This window comes from Rhinichthys klamathensis, unplaced genomic scaffold (genome assembly GCF_029890125.1).
Source record: "Rhinichthys klamathensis goyatoka isolate OS25496 unplaced genomic scaffold, OSU_Roscu_1.1 h1tg000269l_1, whole genome shotgun sequence".
NCBI lineage: Eukaryota > Metazoa > Chordata > Actinopteri > Cypriniformes > Leuciscidae > Rhinichthys > Rhinichthys klamathensis.
Window position 1 is genome coordinate 1,123,140 of NW_026606789.1, and position 27,775 is coordinate 1,150,914.

The window sequence follows — 27,775 nt, forward strand, 5'->3', positions numbered from 1 at the left end:
ACAAGGCTGTGGTTTTGGCTTAAAATGAAAAATGAAAGATCTTGATATTTACAGCAGAGCATTAAAAAAGCTTTGAAGATGCTTCGATCACTAATGAACAGTTTTGTTCCTCAAAAGCTCTCTATAAGTAGACAAGAAAAACCAAACGGCCTACTGATTAAAGATGAGGCTTGAAGGCGCAGTGGCTCCTACGAAACCACATGTCTTGTAGAAGAAACCTTGTGTATCTGTGCAACTGTGAATGTCGTTTTTTTCCATGTGACGTTCTAAATGACACTTACATGATTGGATTTCAGAGATCACTCTTTAGTGTGCCCAGGTGCCATGCCACCATCAGTCTGTCAGACTTGCTCTTGTTTGCCAAGGTATTTGAGGTATCCTGGATTATTTACAATGCAAATGATGCAAAGAAGCATTTTCCACACTACCGCAGCAAAGAATATTTTCCATGAGCTTCATCGTGCAGCACCGGGAGTACGTGCTGCCTGCTTTATCGAGCAGAGAATTACGAACGTTAGCAAGATTTCAAAGCTCATAAAAGTCATTTCGAGTCAACCGCAAGCATGCCCAGGTGAATAGATATATTTTACATTTATTGAATATACTTTCATTTCCATTACACCACAATACAAGCAAATACTGTATGTTTAAACATTATTTTCACTTGTATTGAGATTTACTGGAAGGCTAGACGCCAATTAAAAAAATAAATCTATTTTAATTGGCAGATACATTTAAACATAAATAATTTGTATGGCGAATATGCTAATATACGTACAGTATATGTGCATCTTAATTTCTGTATTTACTGAAGTGAATAAAAAAAGAAGACATTTGGAAAAAAGGAAGAAGAGCAACACATCTCAAAGAATAAACTTCCATGGCAACGTGAAAAACAGAGCATTCGGATGACGTATTTGGCATTGCAGTAAACAAAACGAAAACTCAGCAGGACTCTTAACATGTCTAATCGATCATGGCAGCAGCTTTCCAAACACACACTCACAAACACACACGCTCGGATAAACGCTATTGTTTGGGACTGTTAGCGATTGAACGTAAAAATAGACTGAGTCATCCATCTTGTTTCTTTTCTCATATTTGGCTGTTTCCTTCTTTTGGCCGAGCATAATGGAAAATCTGTTCTTTTATCAATAATCAAGTCACTACAACATACTTTTTGGAGCTGCATAGTAAATAAAAACTGTCAGGCTTGTTATATATATATTAAAAAGTACAGGCATGTATGTATGTGTGTATTTTGGGTAACAACTCCAAAAGATCATAAATTCCTTAAGATAAATCCTTAGATTAGCTCTTGTATTGTAGGAAACCTCTCATCGTAGAAAACAAGTTGTGTAAATAAACACTCTGTATATAAACACTATTAGTTAAGAAGGGCATAACACAATGTCAAAGTACAAAAATCTCTTTGTATACATCTATATATCACAAAATAAGAGTAAAAACAGTGAGAAATGATCTTTCTGAAGAGGTAAAAACCTCACTGTGAAAGGCAGATGTGGATCCACTGTCCTCGGTAAAGTCTTTCAGTTTTGCATCCAACTGTCTCTGCTTTGTGGGTATTAATATGTCCATGTCTCTTCCATGAACAAATCAAGAGCTTTGTTTTGTGGCAGTCAAATATTGTCTCATGAGGATATATGGTGCTGGGAGATAGTCCGAAGAGGAGCAATGCAGTCTTTTGTGGCCTGCCAGATATAGTCTGGCTGTAAAACAAGGCTATACCCCCAACAACATGCCCATGAAATCGGAGCCGTTCTGTATTGTGATCGATGCTCCAGCTGCATTGTCCACAAATATGGAGGTGTACTGCCCGGCCTGTTTGAAAGAAAACATCACAATATTTATTCAATGTGAATTGCCATCTGCAACACATTTTAATTCTACAATTTCATGGATCTGGAAAAATAAGGTTATTCAGTACGATATTTTGGAGGGTTTTTTTTATCAAGAACTGATTAGATCCGGGGTGGCCAGTCCTGCTCCTGGAGGGCCACTGTCCTGAAAAGTTGATCTCCAACCCCAATTAAACACACCTGAACCAGCTAATCAAGGTCTTGCTAGGCCAGGGATGGGAAACTTCTGTCCTAGAGGGCCACCAAAGCCATAGAAGTCAAGGCTGCAACATTTAGCCAACAAAGCGTAACGGCAAATGCTAACGCTGCGGCTGTGGCGGTACGCAGGAGGCTGTTTTTTTTAATGGATGTCAATGGAGAAGAGGCTTCACTACACTGAATAAACCGCTTTTGTGAGGAAATAGCTTATCATTTAATTAATCGATTTTTTAATCTTAACCCTTGTGTTCTGTTCGATTTCTGTGTACACCCCTTATGGACCGGGTCAAATTGACCCTAATTGGATTCAATACAATTCCTCAAAAATCACACTATGAAAAACAACAAAGATTTAGATACAAACTGTAAACTTTTAATATCAACATTTGTCAAACATTACAAAAACATTATATCTGAAAATATGATTTATGAAAATGTTTTTAAAACATTTTTTTAAAACAGTTTTGTTTTGACAAAATTGGAAAATAAACAGTATACTGATTTTTTTTGCATAATATTTTTTTTTTTTTTTTTTTTTACATTTTATGCTTTGAACATCGTAACTGAACAAAAAAAAAATCTGTATTATGAAATTTTTTCATTTTCCTAAATTAACTTTCCCTAGTTTCCTAAGACCTATTTTCCTAGTTTCATTATTCACTCACCGGGAAGTGAGAAACCAAACATAACAAAAACATACATCAAATAAATGTTTTTTATTTATTTTTTGGCTCTGTGAAGCTGCCTTTGAAAATCCTACATAAAAGTTTTGGTTAAAAGCTAGGTATTTTAGATATTTTGAATATTGAAATGAGAGCTTATTTTACTATCTGTGTCTTTTCAAAGATTTTCATCTGTAATTTGCAAATAATTCTGAACACTGTAATTTTAGCTTTTTCAAGTGTGTTTGGTTAGGGTTAGAGCACTTTTAGATGCACTTGCACGTTAGAACTGGAGTTGAAGTGTCCTTACATACAGAAGATAAATGTTTTTATTTTGTGTCTGTACAGTTGCTTTTGAATGGCTGTCTATGAGGGTCAAATTGACCCGCGAACATCACGAACGTAACAGTAATTTTGTTTGTATATGTCAAAACACATCAGCATGTTGAAACTTTGCATGCATGTTCATCATGATAAATGAGAAAAAGTCACAAAATATCAAGACAAAAAATAAAGGTTAACCAGTATTTCCAACAACTTGAAAATCGAAACGGGTCAAATTGACCCGCAACATAACACAAGGGCTAACTAGCTTTTTTTAAGAGTTCAGCGCCAGAAACCGAGTAAACGGCAGTAGAAACACTAGATTTGTATGATGAGGATACAGTTAATTAACAGTGAAACTGCATTAAACTGAGTGGAGTATGTTCAACTAACTCTTACCTGAAGTTCCAGCAGTCCATGGACAGATACTGTAAAGATCTTGCTGTTACTCTCAAGGCCAACAATCATTTCCAAGGATCTGCACAATGGTATAGAAAATATTATGAGCGAACAAATTATTCATTTGTAGACTTCACGAATCAATAAAATGTGTTGCCATTTCTTTGTAATTGTCTTTTGGTATTTACTAGCAATTTCTGAGTGAAATGTTTGTGAGATCAGTTAAATCATTCTGATCACTGAACCAGCTCTTTTCAAATCTTCCACTTGAATGCAAGTTATGGGACAGTTCACAGATTCTCATGTCCAAAATCAGGAAGCACTGCATTGGTTAGGCCACTGTACTATAATTTAATCTTTTTTTTTTATTTAATCTTTTTTTATTTAATCTTTTATTTTATTATTTTATTTTATGTGCAAAAGATAAAATAGTATAATTGGGAAATAATGCCATTATATTTTTACTGACAGATGTTTTGTGTAAGTCATGGCACAGTGTTAAAGTTATTCAAAGAAATATCAATTTATGTTTTGTTATAAAAATACATTGATAAAAATGACTAATTCCTAAAAATGCATAATTTCCTATTTCCTATAATTTCCAAGATCTATCAAGCAATACATTTAAAGATTTATCCTTCAGTATTGTTGCTAAGACCAACAGGGACCCCACGAGTCAAAGGTGGCGGTAAAGGTTACTAAGGTGACAAGGACCAGACTGAAGGTGAGAGGACATTTTTTAAAGGCCTGCTTCACTTTAACACAGGAAATGCCTTGCTGGTTTCCACACAAGTTTGAACAGACAACATGCTTTACAGCCCATGCGTTACTCACAAAGCGCAAAAAAACGCTAACGACCAGCAAACACTGGAAGAGAGTTTATCCAGATCTGCCACCCCCGTTCCCCCTTCTGCATCTCATGTATACCCTGTTACTTAGTACTTAGTCATTTTTTTTCTTTTAAGTAAATTCATTTTCTTTTGATTTGTGAAAGAGGATTTTTATGACATGCACTCACACGCTGAAGCCACTGAAATAAAAAACACATGCAATGAATGTAAAAAGGAGCTCAAGAAAAATACTAATTTTCATCATAAGCGATGTATTCCTCTGAGTCTGAGTCATGAATTTATATTGATGTGGATGTGGTCTGTGGACAACGGGCACAACATCGAGTGTTAATAAATAGACTGCTTGAGGGTAAATTAGACATAATGTAATCATAATAACTTTCCTTGCAAAATTGCTGGTGTCAGATTTTCTCCTGGATAGTTTTGCTAACAGAACTGACACTTAGTCTGACAGAAAGTTCTGAAATCACCAAAACTCACAAGAAACTTTGTGTGGCCAGTCAGACACACACTAGAATTCTAGCACATTAACTCTTTCCCTGCCAGCGTTTTTGGTTTTTTTTTTACAAAAATGTCAGGGCCCCCAGAATATTTTGTTGTATGAATAACTGAACATGCAATATGTATGCTAGCTGTGCATTAAATTATTTTAATGCATGAAGTGGAGGCAAAGAACCACCTGACGCAAAGTGAAGTGACGTATGTGTGTGCGCTTCAATAACAACAGCCCATTAATATAGAACGGTGATAAAACTGACTTGGAACTACCTGTGCTTTAAACGGTTTTATTGCACACCTTCCAGCCAATCAGAATCGTGTATTCAGACAGACCATGGTATAAATCAAAAGAAACAACAGAGACTTTGCTTTTAAACAAAAACAGTTTTGAACAACATTTTGAAAAAAAAAAAAAAAATTCTACCACATTTTTGTCAAAAATGCTGTTTTGATCCAACATGGCTGCTTCTCTCAATAGCCAGGCCAGATGTCAAGATTGTCAGAAAATAATGACAAAATTTTAGTCTGTTTGTCAACAAATATATCTTCACAAGTCTTGTAATATGGCGCACAAGTTGTATGGACCCTTTTATTAATACTTTTATAGGGGTATCACTTTTTAAGCTTAAAAGCTTTAGTCTCTATTTATTGTAATTGCATGAAAAAGTATATAAAACAAACATTTTCTTTCGTTTTTCACAGAAGAATGACATGAGGGTGAGTTAATGATGATAGAATTTACATTTTTAGGTGAACTATCCTTTTAATGTGAGAAATGTGACCAAACTTACGTGTATCTGTGGCAGAGGGATTCAATGCAGATCAAAACTCGGACATTGTCTCTGGCTCTCAGCTGGTTCTTACTTCTCTTCACCTCAGTGTGGTCTGCAAGAAAGAACACAAATTACAAAAAATATATATATTTTCTTCAGACATGCACTACAAACTGTTGTATGAAGAGTAAAGGCTGTTGAAATGTTGTTTGACAGAGTTTTGTATCTGGAGCACATGATGCCACAGCCAGTCATGTTTGACCTCCAGCCGCGTCTAAATATTGGTCTCTTCTATAAGTCTGCAGTGGATTTGTGAATTTGTTTGGGGATGTTGATTTTCTGCCACAGTCTACTGCAGAGAGCCAATTTCTTTTCCCGGAGATGCATGTTGGCGCCACGGCTTAGAAGAGTTTTGCATTCAGGGTCCCTGGGGCTTATTTCAGTGTAACTCCACATAAGCATTGCCTCTGAAACCATGGATGAAGTCAACAGGATCACTGGACCCCTTTTTAAAGCATCAAGCAACAAAAACAAAATACGCTTGTGCGCTTTCAGGCACAGCACTTTTTTTTTACTTTTCTTTTTTTTAGCTTTTTAAGCATGCGAGATTGTGCAAGACACCCTCAATCTCAGCAAACAAATGCTGCACGGTTGGAATGTAAGTTTCAAGGGAATGCAATCCATCTGTTGAGAATGTGCCAAGTCTGAAACACATCCATTACATGATGGCACCTTCTGATAGAGATGACAGTGAAATATTAATTTGTACTCCATGCAATTCGTGTTTATAGCCGAGAAACTGAATTTTCCATTAATCTTTCTTCTGGTTTGGCAGACAAAGCCTCTATCTAAAGTCATTTTAATGTAAACATTTTTAAGAAGCTTTTTTTCTATATCCATCATACTGTTCACAAGGTTTGGTTAAGGTAAGCTTTTTTTTTTTAAAGAAATTAATACTCAAGGATGCATCAAAGGGATAGCTCGCCCAAAAAGGACAATTTTGTCATCACTTACTCACCTTCAAGTTGTTCCAAACCAGTATGAATTTGTTTCTTCTGCTGAACACAAAAGAAGATATTTTGAAGAATATGGGTAGCCAAAACCGTTGACGGGCCTCATTGACTTCCATAGTATGGAAACAAAAATACTATGGAAGTCAATGGGGCTCATCAACAGTTTTTTTACCCGTATTCATCAAAATATCTTCTTTTGTGTTCAGCAGTAGAAAGAAATTCATACTTTTGTGGAAATTCTGTAATATATTCGGTAAATATCAGTTTCCACAAAACTAATAACAATAAGAAATGTTATGAATATATATTAGAATAATATCTGAAGTATCGTGATCCTGAAGACCGGAGAAATGGCTGCTGAAAATTCAGCTTTACCATCGCAGGAATAAATCACATTTTGAAATATATTAAAACAGAAAACAGCCTTGGTGAGCATAAGAGACTTCTTAAAAAAAAAAAAAAAAAAAAATGTAACTGAAAGGTAATCACTGTATATATATATATATATCTCTACAAAATATAACTTATTTATATTATTAATATAAATTCCATTCACTGGTAATCCCACCCATGTTCTTCCGTTTAAGTTTTAAGAACAAATGATGCATGATTATCATTAATCAAACTGCTAATCATTATCATACCCCCAAAACCTCATGTCTCACACTGAAACAGGCACAAAAAAAAAAAAAAAGATTACGAAAGACAGAATATTTACTGGGTGAGATGAACCTTTCAACCTTTCCTTACCAATATGAACATTGGCAGAAAACTGATAAATTCCAGTTACAGGAGCTGTAAATCGGCCAGTGGACTGATCCATCCCCGTCCCTCTGAGGAAGGCACCTTTGGCAGGAGGCTGAAGGTATGAAACAGGTGAGAATTATAGAGGGCTTACCATAAACACACCTAATAACCTTTTCTCAAACAACATCAACACCGCTCACTCTCTATCTGAAAATCATATACGTAAATTGCTGACTAGCCTTCCAAGCATCTCAAGAATATGTTTTTCAGCAGAATTCTTGCTCTCCACACTCTTATAAACTCACATGCAAATCAAAGCATCCCACATACAGCATTAAAAAATATACCAGTTTTAGGGCTCAGTTTGGGAGCACATAACCATTAAATGGCTAGAAATATGTAGACATCTGCCAAGAATCCTCCGATTCTGTTTTTGATCATAACTGCACACTGCAGCCATGCCAGACCACATTATTCTGCATTACGCCTCCAGAACCCACCAAGAGTTCCAGACTCAGACGCTTTTATAATGAGTCCTCCGATTAGTGTGCTAAACACTGTTCAGTTCTGCCATTTTTTTTTTGTGCTGTCAGCTTTGAACACATACAATGAATGCCTTTCATGCATGTCCGATCCAAACAGATATGTGAGAAGAACGTAAATTCATTCGACATGCATTTCTACATTGGATGGATACAAGTTTGCATTGACATTTACAACAGTTATTTCATCCATTTGACAGATTTGAAAGACTATATGATCATAATTTCTCTAATATGGAAAGTAAGAATCATACATCCTCAGTGATCAGCAGATTTAAATGCTGATTGATTAGAGCTTAGAGTGAATCTTGTCTGCATTAATCAATGGAATTTGTTTTCTGTGACTGCTGTAAAGAACGGTTAACAAATAACATGGATATTCGTGTGTGTCCTTGGCTGATCAAAATGCCACAGGGTATAGCTCTTCCTTAAAACAGCATGCTGTTTTAAATGGTGGTGTCTATTTTTATACACACCTCTCACTGGTCCAAAACCTCACACAGAGTACCTTTTGTACACCACCAAGAAAGCAATGTTTTTTAGGAGGAGGGTAAACGTGAGTAAACTTTCGGCCAATCCAGTGTGTCGTCACCAATGTTCATATGACAAGAGCCAATCATAAGGTTACTCTCACAGGTGGCTTTAATTCAGCTGTGTAATTAAAGCTGATTGGGTGGGGCTATCTGTTTGATTGACCAATGGCAGACAGCTTCACCAAACGGAGTTTTTGCCATTCAGTTTGATGCAGGATGCAGAAATTACACACTTCAGTTTGAACGCACACATGTTGGAAGCGTTTCGAATTGGTGTTTGTTTAGTATTCTGTAAAACTGTCACAGTGAAGAAGCCAAATGGAACGATGACAAAATAAGCCAATTTGAAATTATTTGCAACAGACTGGAATTTCTTACGTTCTGGCGAAAGCTGAACCCGCTACCACAAAGAGACGATCACATGTGCACTTTGGAAATTGTATCATTTACTGTAAATGACTGTTTCTAAATCACTGGAATGCTCTTTCGAATTGTCATTAGTGTAAATTTGCTGCTCCACAGTTTTATAACACATGGTTTCCTTCTTTTGTTTGGGCTGTCAACACTTATATGCTCAATATAAAGCACAAGTAATGAACCTCTCATAAAGGTGCTCTTTTTTTCTTTTTCTTGTTCGTTTGATATTAAAGATCTAGATATAAACCTAATTGTGACTGATTAAATCATTTGTGGTGGGGATAGAACAGTAAGCGAAAGAAGAAGTTCTCTTCTTCTTTCGACAAAGAAGAAGAGAACAATGTTGAACATGGTTGATTAAAATGATTTTTAAAAAATCCCAATGTCACCCCAGTTCACAATGAACATTCTCAGAACTTTGTCTAACGTTCTGGCAAGGTTCTCTCACAGTTATGAACCAACATTTATCAAGTAACATTAATAGAATGTTCGTTCAAAGTTTTCTAGTCTTTAATAATGTTCTCAAAACGTTACTACAGTACAGTACTTGTTTAGAATGTTCAGAGAACATTCAAAAGTAACATTCCCATGTTTTAAAAATGATACAATGAAATGTTTCCTTAACGTTCGCATTAAATAAAATAAAAAATACGTTTTAAACATTCAGGGAACATTCAGAAATAACATTTTCATAACTTAAAGGTGCCCTAGAATGTTTTTAAAAAAAAATTTTTATAATGTTTCCTGGGTTACCCTTATAATGTTAGTATGTTTTTTAGATAAAAAATTATCATAATTTAGAAATAAATGGCATTTTTCCTAGCCTGCTTTTAGCCTCTGATTTGAACACTCTGTTTGAAGGGGCGTGTCTGCTGTGGGATTCAGTGTAACCGCGGCCACTGCTGTGATTGGCTGACATGCTTGCATATGAAATAGCAACGCATTACATGTGAAACTCTCTCCCGAATACTTTTACTACTGCTATTATACGTTTTTACTATAAAAGCTATCGAGATTAACGAATCGCGAGATGTTTTTAAAGTATTTAGATCTATTCCCATCACATAAAATGTTGCCGTGATGAGCATTGAGCAGAGGACAGTCTGTTGATCGCGAGAATGAAGATCTTATCATTGCAAAGCAGTTTCTGCACTCTCTCTGCTTTCACCAATGCAAACACGATGATGTAAATACAGTAAGAGCTTCATTGTGCAGTAACGTGCGTCATTGATTTCATAACGAGTTTGGCAAGTGTCCAGATAAACTCGCGCTGTGTGGAAAGATTGTTCTTTGATCGCTTTCTGTATATAATTTGTTCACAATTTAAATACGATTATTTTCATCCTACTAAAAGAAACGATGTGAAGCTGATATTTTAGTCACTGGCTTGACTTACTGATGCATAAACAGTATTGAACGATTTTGAGAGAAAGATTACCTGTCTGAACTTGAACAATTACACATCAGAAAGTGTTGCTTGGTAGCTCGATCCGAGGCCAGCTCTGTATTGGCCCAAGTTGAGGAAACACTCGGTGAAATGTTTGGAAATTTCCAGAGAAAATAAAATTAACCCATTGTTTCTCCAGAGGCTCAGATGAAGGAACTAAAAAATAATTTTGTGTTCATGTGTACATCCACACTGAGCAACTGCCATGCTTCGGCTGCGCAGTTCCGCCTGGCATTGAGGGCTGGCATTATGCAAATATTTGGAGGCGTACATATTAATGATCCCGACTATTGCGTCACAGTCGGTATTGTGTGGAGAACCGACTGTTTTTCAGGGGTGTTTTTCATAAACGTGAATTAAATGAGAACGCGAAAACAGTCCAGTTTGAGATTCACTCTATGTCATGTCCATGCACTCAGAGGTGTAGTGGTAAAAAAAGAGGTGGGTAAACTATAAATTCTGGTGGACCACGACGTGGTCACCCGGTAAGGTGGGCCACTGCCTACCGGTGTATGTGTATCTCCTGATGACATTGCTATATAGGGAGGGCTCGACATTAAGCCTTTTCATACGCTTAATCTGTCATTCACTTGTCCGAGTAAAAAAGTTTCTCGTCCGGATTTTTTATTATTATTTTTTTTAATTCTGAAACAATATTCTCATCAGTGTTCAATCACCTTTGATATTTAAATCGGCATATTATAATATCTGCACCTTTAAAGGGCATCCCCTCCCCCAATCTTATTAAATGTATGCTTCATCTTTCATTTTAAATTCCTAAATTTGATCAATAAATTCAATTATTTCGAATAATAAGACACTATAGGGCTGATCAAATTAAATCATTTACACTGAAAAATTCCAATTTTATAAAATAATGTTATGAAATTGATTTAAATTTACAAATAAGAAACGTTGGACAGAATGATCTACTTTTAAACATAACACGAAACCGCCAGTAGGTGGCGGTAGGCGACCGTCTTAATGAGTGAGTCATTAATTCATTCATTCAAACGATTTGTTCAAACGGCTGATTCATTCAAGAATGAGACTGATGTTTATGAATGGGTCATTGAATCTTTGACTCAATCGATTCCTTCAAAATGCTGAATCATTCAGTAGGCCTAATGAAAACAGGTCGAGTGTTCCTGTGAGATGCACCGTGGTTCTGCTGTGATTTTTGTTTGGAACTATTTTCGCTGCTGAAACAGAACAAAAACAGCCAATATTGCATCTAAAATGTAAGTGACTTAATTTTAACTGTTTATTGAACTGTTGTAGGAAATCAATGTCACATTTTCAATCGTGATGGTGTTCAGGAAAAATAATTGAGGTTGCTTAACATATGTAAAAAATATAAAAACTCCACATTTAGATTTTTTATAGGCAGTATGTTGTTAACTGAGTGTGTGTGTGTGCGCTCATTTGTGTAGATTTCTCCCCGAGAGGCTGCGCGAGCGTCAACAGCGCAACCTCACCGTCAGTAAAAGTCAACAACACTGACAGTAACGTTAATGCAGCGCAATATGAAAGAGTTCGTCTTAGGTTTAACAACCTATGAAACTAGTAATGAACAATATGAAACTAAAACGACATAAGCTTAATTTATAGCTATTTAGAGGAGGATAAACGCAATTTAGAGGTGGATAAACGCACTTTGGAGGTGGGTAAACGCTATTTCCGAATATTGGGAGGTGCGTAAACGGCGTTTACGTGCGTTTAGCCTCCACTACATCCCTGCATGCACTGAACTCTTGTTATTTGACTATACCAAGGTAAATTCAATTTTGAATTATAGGTCACCTTTAATATTAGTAAAACATTCTTGGAACATATTTTTGTTAGCTGGGATAGAACACATTTGTATTCATGAACCAATGACTCTTTTCTTTTAAGTGAATTAAACATCTTTAAGACGTAAAGGCACAGTATGTAAGTTTCGCTGCTAGAGGTCGCTAATTCGAAACAATAACAAAGGAGTAGCTTGATGACACCGTGAATGAATGTGGAATTATGGGAGTTGTCGTCTTCACCTCCACAGCCAATGGAAAACAATCCGGCAGGACTCAGGCAATAAGTCATGTTCATGGATGAGCTAATGTATTAAAGTTTTATTAACGTTACTGTGGTATGAAGCAGCGTGAAGCAAATGCCAATGAGAGACACCTGCGCGACACACCGGTATTGGAAGGATATAAGTAGTGAATGATGACAGTAAAGGGTGAGAGAGGACTTGGCCTAGGACATTTTACGTTGCTGTTTTTATTATGCTTAAATGCCAGTCAGCCGCTGCCGCTCATTTTGTGTTGTTGTTTATGTTTATTTTACGATTAAGTTACGTTTAACATTTGTCAGTTCCCGCTTCCTTCTTCCTTGAACTTGAACTTTGTTATGGTTATTTTTGATCACTTAAATTCACATTATTTTATTTTATTCTATTGAAACAGCCACATGCTGATTTACTACTCATACAGGTCACTTTATTTGACAAATTAAAATTGTGTTTTACGTGGTCAAAACAATCATACTAAAAATACATTTGAGTTTGTTGAATGTTATGTTAACGTTACTCTGTGCGTTCGATCGGTGGCTGCAACGAGACACTTGTTGCACAATGCAGTAAGCTAGATCGGTATTAGAATATAATATTAATATATGCTGGATCCCTTGTGTTGCTAAATTTTAAATAATACTGTATGGTAGAGAAAATGCTGTATTACAAATAAAGCTCTTGATATATTATGTTAGCCACTTGACTGAATACTGATGTCTCTGAGGTGAAGGGTTGGTCAAAATCCCTTGCCTCTTCAAATACATATATAATCATATATCATTTTGAATGGTTATATACTTCCTTTATAAAAATCAATAATCAAATATATTCATTATCACATAATAATTTTTATATTCTTATGCTTGTGAAATTATATTTTCTTAAATGCATGGATGCAAGTAACCAGTTTCTTTTAGGTGCATTCCAATCTTACTTTGAGATTGCACGTAGTACACGCAGGACACGAAGGCCACGTAACCCACAAGGCCGTTTGTCTCTTTCTCTGGGATCAGTAGAAAGGTTAGAGGGTCCTAAAGGCAGCGTGGGCACATATGATTCTTCGCTGGACATATGGTCAAGCTATATTGAGCGTTACTATCAAACTTTAATTGTTGTATTAAAATGTATTCTTTCCAGTGTATTTCCTTCCTTGGGAGTAAATGTCAGTGATCTGTTTTTCTCCCAAACGAGTGAATGTTTTAGCATTATGTTTTGGCATACTTAACTGATAATAAGGAGCTCAGACTCTCTTCAGCCTTGATGGGAGCTGTTATTTGCTAGTGTCTGTTATTTGTGTGTGTGCGTATGACATTCTATGTAGGTTCTGGACGGTCGGACCAGACACCCCGGCGCCCTTCTCTAACCTGCGAGGCCACCACAGACCTAAATCCAATGAGTGGACGACAACTATCTTTACTAATGGCGATAGGCACCCCTATCTCCTCACATGTGTTAAATTGTTTAGGCTTTCATGTTTCTTAGCCAATGAGAATCATTCAACCTGTAAGCAATGACGTAGCTTAGACCTTGGAAATGGTATAACTGCTGTGATCTTTATAACTGTAAGCGGGGCGGCCTACGAACTCCTGTGTGAGTCTTGAAGCTGACTTCTGCTGATGAAAATGCAAACTATCTTCAGTAAAACTTTTCTTTAATTTTTTATAATTCTGACTCCGGGTCTTCATTCTTCATATCTGGTTCTGGGTCTTTGACTGTATACCCCTTACAGTTATGGTGGAGGATGCGCTGGCAATTATTCTCGGTGACACCCCTGGCAAATCAACAAACAAGGTAGTAAGCTTTTGTTAATTGTTAGGGCTGTCTGACTGGAAGAGATTTTGAAGGAGAGCGGGAGAGCTTCACTCCGATGAGGCGAGTGAAGCTTCACTCCGATGAGGCGAGTGAAGGAGTAAGTTAATTATACTACTGACAGTATAAGAAGTCGCTGAGAGCGTCGTTAAGGGTAACGGCAGCAGACAGCGCAAGCGAAGCGTGCTCTGTGGGGGCCCCGCTGGGCATTACTGGTGTAGCACCACCCCAGCAGAGCACGTCCCTGGGCTAGAGGTCCAGTGGCACCGTAAACCTGCTCAATCTCTTCCATTTCAGACAGGGGATCCCCGAACTTAGTGAAGTGAATCAGGCAGTTAGGGATACTAACAATAACAGGGTTGTTTGCCAGGGATGCATCAGGAACGATTCCGAGAGAAAAATTAAAAAAGTTGTGACCCAAATTGGCATGGACCAGTATATGTAACTGTGATTTTGGAGTATACTTTGCAGTTTCATCACGCAGAAGCCAAGCTGTGTTGTTCAAAGATCGCCGCCTCCATTTCTGCAATAACTTCAGGTGAGTATGAACTATGATTAAGATATGAAAAAAAAAAGTAAAAAAAAAAAAATGTAATAACTTAATCAGTAACCTGAAGAGTCCTGAAACAAATAGTGAGACAGGAAAAGCAAACGCTGTAAGCAGCTGTGCTCTAAAGCCCTCACTTTAAATAAATTTGCAGAAATGATTAAGTAAATGGTAGTCAGGATTTTGATTCTGATTGGAAATTTAAACAACTTGACTGGCTACAAACAAACAAAGAAACAGAAAAATTAAAATGTTTAGCCTCGTATTGCTTACGATGATTACAAGAAGCAAGTGAAAGAAATTCTGGGTCAGGGATAATTTCCCTGGACAAGCGACTAAAGTTAAACAGACACTTTGTGAAAACAATATTTTGCAGCTTATGAAAATTAATGTTCTGCCAATAATAATGATGAAGATTATGATTGGGCTATTATGATTAAATCCGCCACTGGTGGACTGTAAAAGAATACAGAGAACTGCTTATCAGTGGCTCTGTTTACATTCCTGAATGGGACACACACTGCTTCAAGGGCGTGTAGTAAGTTGGAGCCGTTGAGGCTGACACATGAACCCTTTTGAAGAAAAGATCTATAATACTAATTTTTATAAGTGAATTGATGAATACAGGTTGATGTAAAATGAATGACTCCAACAAATGTGAGTTGCAGAATATATCAAAGTAACTTAAAGGATGATTGTGTTGTAATTAAACATTTTAAAAAGGTTTTAGATGATATAGAGAGACTAATCTCACAGATGATTTACAATAACTGCAAAAGTATCACAAGCAGAGAGTGCTTGCCTCGTCAAACTTAGTGTGAATACTAATTGGAGATTGATAAACTCCAAGAGAAATCTTAAGTCAAATATTAAACTATGGTTGAGAACTTGACAATTAAAATTGAGATTGAGAAATGTGAAACGTTATTGAGAACTAGAATAATTATTTTTATGTAAGAACAAATAAGCAGAAGCAGTACTGGATTAACAGTTGCTAAATGCTGATTAAACAAACAGCTTGAAAAGTTGACCATGAAAGAACTAGAAGCTGATGTTTGCTTTCAAAAGATAAGTTTGTTATTGGCTGTAAGGAAACAGTTTGCTTATCTGAATCTGATGTGTGCTGTGCCTGAAACTGCCAGTGCAACAGACTCAATCTGAGTGGAAATTTGTAATGCCTAAATTTCCTGATGTGTGGGCAAAAGACAAATATAAATAATATGTTTATTTGAAACCGTATGTAATATCTGGCAAAGATGCCTTAAGCTGGGATAGAGTTAAAAGATGGTAGATAAAGTTAGACGTTCAGAGTGCAGTGTACCAGTCCCTCTCTCATTCAATGTCTCTCTCTCAGTCAATGTCAGCTAAAAGCTGTTACCTGAGTCGGTGTCATAAGTGATAATAAGCTATTTGTAGTGACATCTTTGATTAGGTTATTTTAGGACCAGTAACTTCTTTGTCTGATCTTAGTCCCCACCATGAAACGGGGGAGGGGCCGACGGAAATGTACACTGAATGTACGGTTGTGATCTAAATTCACTGAGTATAATCCAAGTAGCTAGGTTGCTGCTTTTAAGATAGTTAATGGATTTAAGTGATTAAATACTGTTGTTATTGACCTGTCTCCCTATGTGAACACTATTAGGCAATCCGAATGGCTCTGGTGACTCTTGAACGTGCCTTTCCTAAGCTCTAGAAAACAGCTGAGTTCTGTTGAAGCAAACAGCCTGTGATGGGAAAGAGCGGTCACCAGTGGGCACGAGTGGCTACTCAATGACGGGTAAGACCTTCTATTGGCCAGACAGGGGGCAACCCAAGCCAGAGTGGATCACGTAAAGTCACTGGGCATCTCAAGATGGAGGTGTTTATGTGAGAAAGGTATGAGAGTGGAGCGGATGACTGTGAGGCCAGCAGCATCCTTTATCGTTAGGGCGGATAAGCTGTGAGGAGTTACAGACAGTCTGACCCCGAAACGTGAGTGTTCCTCTAATACCAATCACCAGAAACCGCATTCATTGTATGGCTTGTTTTTTTTTATTGTGACAAGCGTCTGCAAATATGCCAGGGGAAAACACCCTGATGGAGATTATAGATAAAGGGCTAACAGGAGGGGGCTTTCAAGAGCCAGCTGAGGCCATGAAGTGATTCCCATTAGTTGTTGTGGAGACAGTAGCAAAACTTTTTATGTACTGGTTTGCCTTATGGGCAAGGAAAATCATAGTGTTGATTTTGAACTAATAGGTCTATGACATAGTTTTAACTCCTGAAGGTCGTTAGACATGGTGGTGGCTAAAGATGAAGACAGTTTTTGTAGATTTGAGAAAAGTCTGGATAACAAGGTGAATGGTCAAAGGTTATTGTAATTAATTTAATATTACATTTTGTCTAAGTTACAGCCTTAGAAGGCTGTTGAAAAAGATTATTTATTTATAGTGCGAGAGACTGCTTGAGCAGAGGAAGGGATGGTAACTGTGTCTGTCTTTCCATTATTGGCCTGCTAGAGCAAGCTGAAGCAAAATAATGATAATGAAACAAAACAACCCAGCTGACCTTGTTAAATTCTAATGAATAATGAACAAGACATGCTTTGAAACTGGTTGGGAGACCATGTAAAATTAGGTAGAAGCTACCGGAAAATGGGAAGTTTAAAATCTTATTTAAAATTTAAATCTTTTAGCAATAATATAAAGAAAAAATGAACATTGAAAATGAACAGTTAACATATGTGTGTCTAGTATGAGTGCGTGTGATGGTGACAGCACTTTATGTCTTGTATGTATTAGTTTGGGGTACTATTATTTCCTGATTTTGAGGATATTGTGTCATTAAACTCTGGAATTAGTGTTTTATCATTACAGATGGGTTAAGTGAAATGACCAACTTTAAAAAAAGGTTGATAATTCCAAGACAATCTGATGAAAAGACAATGCAGAACATGGGACGAGCTTTAATTGGAGTGGTTTTCCAGCTCTGTCTGCTATTGGTAATTATGAATGCTTTTGTCATTTATGATATTGAACTGAATTACTCTCTGGATTAGTATTTTATATAAATTGGAATTGTAAAGAAGATTGCCGTCCATTCTGGGGTAAAACTCTTGTCTAAATTCAACTGAGGGTCTAAATTTAAATAGACAACTAGGTGGGATCATAAGGATAATCGTAAGAAAAAAAAAAAAGAAAAAAAAGATATATATATATAGACTTGACGGCAGAGAGACAAAGTGGCACATTGGCTAAGTCACTATCCAAATTATCCAGAGTGAGCTCCCTCATTTTTATTGAAAGGCCGGAGGGCGAACAAAGAAGGAGTGAATATAACTTCTAAAAAGAAAAGGTTTTATTTCTCAATCCCTTAAATGTATGTATGACATTAGATGTCTAAGAAAACTACAATTTAATAAAGGTAAAAAGAGAAAGCAGCTATATGGCTGTGGGCTGGGATCTGAGTAACATAATATTTTGGTTTCTGTAAAACTGTAAAGATAAGCGGAACTGAGACAAATACTGTGAGAAGTAGTTATAATGAAAAATAAAGTTGAAGTTAATGATAAGAAAACAAGAGTATTGAAGAATTAATAAAATACCATGATTTCCCTAACGAGGGAACTTTAAGTGTCACCAGGCTGACAGTGGTGAGAGACTCGGATGCAGAAGGAACTGGCATGTAGGGCATGATGGAAGAAATATAGTAGAAAAAAAAATGTATGTTATGAAAATACAATTTCTGATAGGATTTATGGAAGTCAAATTAAGTTTAAATGGTATGAAAAAGGTTAGGGTTAGACATTGTATGATTGACAGGGATTCAAGTTATATAAGGATAAGGAATGAACAAAAGCTTTATTAAGCAGAATGGGGAACGATCCTATATTTTAGTGGTAAAATAATGACTGAAATGATGATGTGAATTTGTTTTATTTTATTTCTATTTTTGAAACAAACAAAAAAGGGTATAAGATGTTATACAATTAAAATGGTACATGCTATGTGACTGTAAACTGAAGGATGATTTCAGTAAAGACTTAAAGTGCTTACATCGATTATTATGGGTCTTAATTATTAATATTTTATTGTTTGTTGTTTATTTTTAGTTAGACAACCATTGTGTTTTAAACCTAAAGGGTCTATAAAAGGGGTAGTGAAAATAATGGATTACCCATCCAACTTTGTTTATAATAAAAGGATTTGGAAATCATAATTTTATAAATAAAATAAAAACTAGTGCATATATTCTGGTATTCATGATTATAGACAATGTCTTTATTTAGGATCTGAGTAGTGACTGTGGATCTAGCCCATGCTAGTAGGAATACAGCAATAGTGCTTGCTTATTTAGCCTGGCTTCCAGAGAACAAATATGTACTTGTTTCGTAATCAGTTATGTGTGTTATAAAAATTTTAACCTGACTGATAAACTGAGGAAGAATGACATTGATGTCCTGTTGTGAGTGGAAGGTGGGAGAGCCTCTTAATGGGGACTGGAATTTTTAGTATCCAGCATGTCCGTGACGAGGTGAAGAGACAAGTGTGACCCGTCAGGGGAGCATGCGTCACCACTCCTCCCTTCCGTAGTGACCTCACTGGTTAGACCAGACGTGGCGGTATTGGACCCCACATTGGTCTAAAACGGGGGACTGAAGGGTTGGTCAAAATCCCTTGCCTCTTCAAATACATATATAATCATATATCATTTTGAATGGTTATATACTTCCTTTATAAAAATCAATAATCAAATATATTCATTATCACATAATAATTTTTATATTCTTATGCTTGTGAAATTATATTTTCTTAAATGCATGGATGCAAGTAACCAGTTTCTTTTAGGTGCATTCCAATCTTACTTTGAGATTGCACGTAGTACACGCAGGACACGAAGGCCACGTAACCCACAAGGCCGTTTGTCTCTTTCTCTGGGATCAGTAGAAAGGTTAGAGGGTCCTAAAGGCAGCGTGGGCACATATGATTCTTCGCTGGACATATGGTCAAGCTATATTGAGCGTTACTATCAAACTTTAATTGTTGTATTAAAATGTATTCTTTCCAGTGTATTTCCTTCCTTGGGAGTAAATGTCAGTGATCTGTTTTTCTCCCAAACGAGTGAATGTTTTAGCATTATGTTTTGGCATACTTAACTGATAATAAGGAGCTCAGACTCTCTTCAGCCTTGATGGGAGCTGTTATTTGCTAGTGTCTGTTATTTGTGTGTGTGCGTATGACATTCTATGTAGGTTCTGGACGGTCGGACCAGACACCCCGGCGCCCTTCTCTAACCTGCGAGGCCACCACAGACCTAAATCCAATGAGTGGACGACAACTATCTTTACTAATGGCGATAGGCACCCCTATCTCCTCACATGTGTTAAATTGTTTAGGCTTTCATGTTTCTTAGCCAATGAGAATCATTCAACCTGTAAGCAATGACGTAGCTTAGACCTTGGAAATGGTATAACTGCTGTGATCTTTATAACTGTAAGCGGGGCGGCCTACGAACTCCTGTGTGAGTCTTGAAGCTGACTTCTGCTGATGAAAATGCAAACTATCTTCAGTAAAACTTTTCTTTAATTTTTTATAATTCTGACTCCGGGTCTTCATTCTTCATATCTGGTTCTGGGTCTTTGACTGTATACCCCTTACAGAGGCATGGTACAAACATGTTACTCGTGGTAAATCAAGAAAACGAGATTCAAACAATAAAACTAACCATGTTGAGCTATATAACAATGATTAGTTTTCTGTCGATAAAGGCATCCAAACAGTTGCTCAGCTGTCTAAAACGCGAAATATATTAAAGCTTCTTTGGTGTTTCCATGGTTTCTACGGAAGTAAAACCGGAAATCGAGGGTAACGTGGATATGCGTGGTGACGCAATGACACGGGCCGTTACACTGGTTAAAATAGCTAAGTTCTCTGGATTTAAACATTGTTACACAAGTACACAAGTCGACAAAACATATAACATTGTTCTAGTGGTTTTTGGATATTTTAATAAAAAAATCTTACATATTGTGCCTTTAAATTAGCATAGTTACTGTCAGGTTTTTCATATGACACATGCTGTTAAATGTACACATAATATATATTTTTTTACCACATTTAGTTTGTTCATTAATGTTGTTTAATGGAATTTATTGGATTGCATTAATGCCATCTCTAAAAAGACTGTGAAAAACTCATACTCATGAGAAACTCATGTAAACACATTTGTCAAAATGTACAATTCCCATTTCTATGCATAGTTGCTTTGCCCTGTACGAAACATTTCTGGCCAATAAATGTACTCGATTCACCCGTCTTTGGCTGATGTAGCAAAAAGTTTTGGACCCTGCAGGCACTTACTGTCTGAAAGTTCTGCAACTCGGCCAGAGTCTTTTTGTCCACGACGACAGGGCCTTTGAGTTTGCAGTGAAAGGCTTCTTCAATTCTCCTGTAGGAGGTCATTTCCTCAAGAGTAATCAGAGCCGTAGGCAGCTGACTGGGTTCATTGGGCCTATCCACTGCAGCTCGCCGCTCTGTGGCCTCTGTTCAAGCAGATCACAAGTAGACACATCACTGCATGCAGTTAGACACCTCATCACTGTGTGTCTGTGCTAATGTCCGGCTAATCTGCATGATATCCCCTTGATTATAAATATGAAACATGATGGACATTTGGTGAGATTTACATGTTGTGTATTGTGGGTCCTCACCTTTGATCAGTTCTTTGAACTCTTGCAGCAAGACCTCTTGAGTGACCTCTGCCCCAGGGGATCCTGGGGGTCCCTGAGGCCCCGGAGGACCAGGAGGGCCCGGGGGACCAGGCTGATAGTCAAAGAAATATAATTGTTGTATAATTTTAATTCAACCTCATCAAGACTCAAAGTTCTTTGAATTCTCAAAAGAGCATCTCACTTTATGTAATGACGTGTTAAAACTTGAAATGTATTAAGGAATGTATTATGCAATACATTACAAATTCTCTGGTAGAGATAAATTATACATTAAAAGTTAATTCTCACTTATTAAAAAAAAAAAAGATATCTGCACTGAATGACTTTCGGCTCCATTAATGGTTCTCGCACATGTATGTGGACAGAATCAAATTACTCTGACCACACTTCCTACCGCAACATCACTATTGAATCTACACCAAGCAACAGTATTAGTTCAATTCCAAAGCGAATGAGCCAGTTCTTTTTAGTGAATCAAAAGCTGTTGTCTGATTCTCGAAAATAATGGCTGAGTCAGGTTTAAGGAATAGCTCAAAATGACAAACTCAGCATTTCTGAAGTGTGATACGTCTGCAATTGTGCTTGTTAATTCATATCATCACCTAACGATTAGATTAGTAAGCAACAAGCAAAACATTTTTACTAAAGTACAAAAAAAAAGCATGCACATCCCCTAAAACCGACACTGGAAGTGAATGGGCAAAAAGACTATATGTTCGAGAAAAAAGTCGGCACACTACGACTGCAAACACAATTTGTCTTTACATTAGTGATGTAACTTAACATTCTCATATTGCTTTTTATTGATTTACAAGAATTGTACGGTGAATGAAAATTCCGCTCTTTTCCACAATTTCAGCTTTGTCTCATGTGTTACTGTGTCAATTATGTCTTTGACATTTGATAATATGTGATTGTAAAGACTTCCTCACCAGTGGTCGTTTTCGTTTTCGACATTTTCCGGGAAAGTTGCCCACAGGCCTCTTCACAAAATCCATCCATGATCCAAGAGGGTCCACTCTCTGGTTCTCACTGACCTGCTGAGTAAGAAAGAATAAGAAGAAAATATTTAATGACATGCATGTTGTTGTTGTTTTTCTGTATAACTCTAAGTATTTCAAGTATGTGGATATGATGCACAAATGACAAATTCTCATAATTTTAGGTTTGGTTAGCGTACACGTCAGAGCATATGCATAAATAGGTATGCTACTCCCAGTTTCATATTTGATGAGTCATTGGGAGAAGTACTAACTGTGATTTATCAGATATTTATGCCAGAGATCATTCTTCAGTTGCCATTGAGAGCAGAGAATCGTAGCTACATAACAACATCCAATGAGTCATAATTTCTGCTTACAACCCCTCACAGGAAAATTGTGCCTAAAGATGCTATTAAATGGTGCCAGACATCAAGGCAGGTTGCACAGTGCAGTAAAGAAATAGGTCTTTTTTGTGGCATGTAGCACTCATGCCAAACACACTCACTCAAATTTTCTCCTGAGGACTTTACCCTTTGCTTAATTACTCCTTCTCAGTATTTCTCCAGGTGCTACGTAAATTTTGCCCAGTAGGGTCTGTGAAAAATAAACAGCCTTTCTAAATTGATCTCTCTCAACAAGTTTCCATGAGCACAACATTACTGTTCACCTAAAAATGAGAAGCCCGAGACATGTTGCATTATACTGTGGGTTCCTTTTTTTAAAACTGTATAAAAACACATACAGTGGCTTTCAGTGGAAACATTGCTGGCTTCTTCTTTTCAGTAAGCTCTCAGAGCCTGAAGTTCATTTCTCAGAGGTAGCTAGCTCCAACTCAAAGAGAGGTTATCAAATATGCAATCTCTGATATAACTCATTCTATTTGGCAACAGTTTGAACCCTCTAAATCCCACACTGGAATGAACAATCATCAACCAAGCCAATGACATCTCCCCCTTTTTTGGGAGATGCTACAATTTGAGCTACTTTTTTTAAATAGTGGCATTCAGAATTTTAAATAAAAATTGACGGCTAAGACGGCTCTCTGGTAGAAAGAGCCCACTGTTTGAATGGATGTGATGTACATGAGTCATTTTACGTCATATCCCTGAAGTAGTAATGAAGTAATATTTTGGAGAATGTTTACAACAAAAAAACAGAGACTAAATAGATGTACTTTTACTCAGCTATTTATAAGCATTTATAAGATACAAATCCAACAATGATCTTTAAAATTTAATTTATACCATCAAATTAGTCCATATTTAACTGGTCATTATGATCTAAATCATTATTATTATTATCTAAAAATGAATATGAATTAATATATGGATTAAAATAAATATATAATGTGAGTGAATAATATAATACAAATATACAAATGTATTAAATATTAATATACTTGAGCTAATAACAAGCTAAAGGTAACATTTAAATTATATAAATGGACACTGCAACTATGGTCATTTGTTTATCTTTTGTGAAGGGTCATTTCATTATGGGTTGTGGTAGCGCTGTGCTTGAATTTATTTTAAAGGATGTGCCGTGTCTATTAATGTGTATCAGTAACGTCTTCAGCTAGTCAGCTTGAGATCCTTTCCATCTAAACTGGTTCTATCTCTTAATCTGAATCTTTTATGAGCGGTATGATAACCATTTCCATCCGCACAGAGCCAAAGCACAACCAAAACAATGTTCTTCCACAAAATGCATGAAGTTTAGTTTTTTAACCCCTAGAGGAAAAAAAGTTACATAGTGTACATTTAAAAATCTGATGCATTCTAAAGACCTTCAAGAAAGTCAATACACTAAAACATTGCTTGCATAGCACTGTTTGTTCATGAAATTGTATCTATCAACTTCAAAAGCTAAGAAAAAAAAATACTTTTTACTTTGAAATGTTAAAACTTTCATTCAAGTATGTTTTTGTTTACCTACTTTGACTTTTAATTGATAACATTTTGATACAGTATACCAAAAATGTAACTTGAACTTCCCGAGAATACCAAACTAAATATTAAATAACTTTATAAATGTGAAATATAAATATTTATATACACATAATTGTTCATTTATGACCAACTAACCACCAACAATACTGAAAAGCTGACAATGTTTTCACTTAGATGAAACACAAGGCTTTATAAATTCCAGTAACCACAACTATGAATTGAATCTCCTTGAGCCCTTCCCTAAACTTCAAATGACTGTGGTCGAGATATAGACAAGTTGTAGAGGTGAGCTGTCTGAAATGGAATTTGTTTAGGTTTGGCACCAAGACCTGGATCACTTATCTGTTAAACTAACATGCTGCATCTCTTCACAGAAAGACTTGCCTCACGTTAAGCTGTAACAAAGTAACCCCTTGTTTTTCTTATACATACTAGAATGAGAGGAGCTCATAATTTAGCTTGGGCGTATTTTTTTTTCTTCTTTTTTTCATGACAAGAGACAAAATAAACAACTTAACTCGGACACAAGCCTCGCGCATGTTGGATGTCTGAGTGTTATTGTTGTGAATTAGGAGCCTGAAGACAGAGCAGATTTGTATAGATACTGTTACAGCAAAAGGCAATCCCTCAGATCTTCCCCAAACACAGGGAGAAGACGTGATTTGTTTCTTTTCCATTGTCTTTTATGGAATGCTTTATAAACACAGACTGTATACTGTATATAAACTGCATTACTGTATGTCAAAGGCAAACCAGCACAGAGCTGGCTAGCAGTGCCAAAAAATGATCTGCAGGATTCTAATATTACCAAAAAGAATAAACTCTTCGGTCATGAAGTCCCCTTAATTCTGTTGATTCAACGCGGTTCTATTAAGAATCAATATCTACTTTGGCGGGTTCATTAAGTTGTTTAATTTCCTGTGCCAAATAGCACAGGATAAGCCACAGATGCAAGCACAGAAGCTAACTTAAAGCTTGAGGGGACCAACTTCACCAACAGAACAGAGTTACGATCAGTTTCCACAAGATTTGCAAGGTGGTCGAGTCAACACATTCACCTTCACCTTCAAAATATACAAAGAACTGTCATTAACACTTCGAATGATCAGAGTCGGATCAGATGGTGCATGGGGAGGATCCATAATTCTGTCAAGACAAGGATTAACTTGCCTGAAGTTGCTGCTTGGAAATGTCGTAGAAGTTTGTGGAGACACATCTATATCCGCGTAATCTAATTTTATCATGTTCCCTCATGTTCTCTTCTCAAAAAAGTATAAACCATTCTCTGACTGTCAGAAAACAATGATTCTGTCACTCTAGACATGCAAGACCAGTACTGCTAAAGGTCTCTGAAAGTTTTTTTTTTTTGGATACAAAGGGAACATTTTCACAGAGACTTATAGGCTGATATGGAATGTGCAGTGGTTTGCTCAGTGCGATAAACTTTCCAATATTTCAGAGTGCTGTGTACACAGTCGATTCGGTTGACAGCGGTAGCATGGCTTGTATGAAAAGCCCTATATGCTGAAGTATTTCAGATCATGACAGATCATGGCAAGCTGTTATTATCTCAGCATACCACTGAGGTGGATTTTTCTCTGATGAGTTTGTTTTGGGGCTGTTAAAACAGCAGAGCTTTGTGGAGCAAAGCTGCCAAATGCTCCATTAGAGACTGAGTAAAAAAGAGTTTCGATGAGTCTGAAAGCTGAGAAAATAATGGCTTATGAGTAAACCCTAAAACCACTAAGCAGACACAAAGTCCCTCCTTTTCATATAAATAGATCAACAGTACTACTGCATAAAATATTTTGTAAATTTTTTTAAAAGTCCACCTAAAAAAGAAAACTGTGTCATTTACTTACCCTCATGTCGTTCCAAACTTTCCTTTCTTCTGTTGAAAAAACAAAATAATTAATTTTAAAGAATCTTTCTGCTTTTATCCATACCATGAAATTCAATGGGGTCCAAAACAAGTCATTGTTCTATGACTTGCATTGTATGGAAAAGAAAAAAAAAACATATTTTTGCACAAAAAAGAAAGTCAGACAGGTTTGGAATGACATGAGGTTGAGTAAATGATGACAGACATTTCATTTTTGGATAAACTATCACTTTGAGGTGAAAATCAGTGTTCACTAACCAGCCAAAAATTTCTAAGTGGCTTAAAGGTATCTGCTAACTCTTCTACAAGTGCAAGCAGAAACCTGTCATTATAAAGTCATTTCTTTATGTAGCGTGTCAAACTTTTGTTTAATTGCAAATGTTTTTTTTTTTTTTTTTTTTGCCAATCTGCAATTAAATGATCATTTTTTTGGTTTACCAGAACAAAGCACCTGGGCAATTCGATCCAATCTGTATAGTGCACTTATTATTAGTGCTAAGAGTTAGCAAAAATGGAATTTCAAAATATCAAACTTCCAACAGCTACCTATTAAACACTTATTTTTAGATTTAAACTGTTTTCAAATAATTAGCTTGCAAAATTTCTCCACAAGTCTTAGTGCTCACTACTCATTTAACATACAGAGGGGAAAAAATAAGAAAATGGGTTTATTTTCAGAGAGAAATGTCAGAGACTATTTTTATGGCAGCGCGCCACAGCAAACATAAACACAGCCATAAAAATCTGCCTTGAGGCCACAATCAACAATTATGCAGCAGTGTTTGATTGTGAAAAACCTTGTAACCTCATCTGTATATCCATTTCATTACACAGTTTGAAGGTATGAAAAGACACAAAATGTTTTTACTTGACATTAACTCTGTGACAAGTAATAGTCCAGACATTAAAAACTGGGTCTGTTCTAACAAAGCTATGAGGTTTAGTGACGATCCAGATTTTACCAGACATTACAGTAAGTAACACACCGAGAATTTTGTTAAATATACAATACCATTACATCTTTTTCTGTCTAAGTGTAAAATTTTGTAGAAGTCATCAGCCCCCAAATCAAATGTCAATATTTATTTATCAAAATTTATCAAAATACTTACAGATGCTCTTCAAGATTTAAACTATTGTCAACACTACAAAGAAATAACACTTGTTGACATTGCGAAATAAATTCAGCATGCAATACAAATACATCAGAAACAGTTGGCAAAAACAGTATACAGGTGCTTTACACTGAGAAAGAGTGACTGAGGGCTTTCCCAAAATCATTGTTGTTTCTAGAAGGGTGTATCATGTCTGTGCGTTCATCCATGGTGGATGATTTTACCTATCCCATGCCTTTGGGGAAGGATCCCCCTTACCGTATTGAAAGATATACAGATATGCATGCATCCTACATCTCACGCACCCAATATTTCCCAATTCACCCACCATTTCTCATATCCTCACTAACAAAAGAAAGCACTGAGGGGCACCAAATATTGTATACGAATAATACTCTTCAGTAGTCACTCATCATGAACACGGTATGTGTGTGAGGGAAC

The 27,775-nt window shown here is 36.5% G+C and overlaps 1 protein-coding gene across 2 annotated transcripts in view; it reads right to left on the reverse strand.

Annotated features, from left to right (window-relative positions):
• Positions 1-1,129: 1,129 nt before the first annotated feature.
• Positions 1,130-27,775, reverse strand: part of c1qtnf12 (C1q and TNF related 12) — a 32,876-nt gene continuing 6,230 nt past the window's right edge. Inside the window, exons 2-8 of one of the 2 annotated variants that reach the window (XM_056267995.1) lie at positions 22,338-22,442; positions 21,385-21,496; positions 21,035-21,216; positions 7,349-7,457; positions 5,604-5,697; positions 3,464-3,542; positions 1,130-1,842 (exon numbers count right to left, since the gene is read on the reverse strand). In XM_056267995.1, coding sequence (XP_056123970.1) covers positions 1,744-1,842; positions 3,464-3,542; positions 5,604-5,697; positions 7,349-7,457; positions 21,035-21,216; positions 21,385-21,496; positions 22,338-22,442 — 780 coding nt within the window. In that variant the 3' untranslated portion in view covers positions 1,130-1,743. Of the gene's footprint in view, positions 1,843-3,463; positions 3,543-5,603; positions 5,698-7,348; positions 7,458-21,034; positions 21,217-21,384; positions 21,497-22,337; positions 22,446-27,775 lie in introns of both variants that reach the window. The other variant, XM_056267994.1, reaches the window with a different exon arrangement.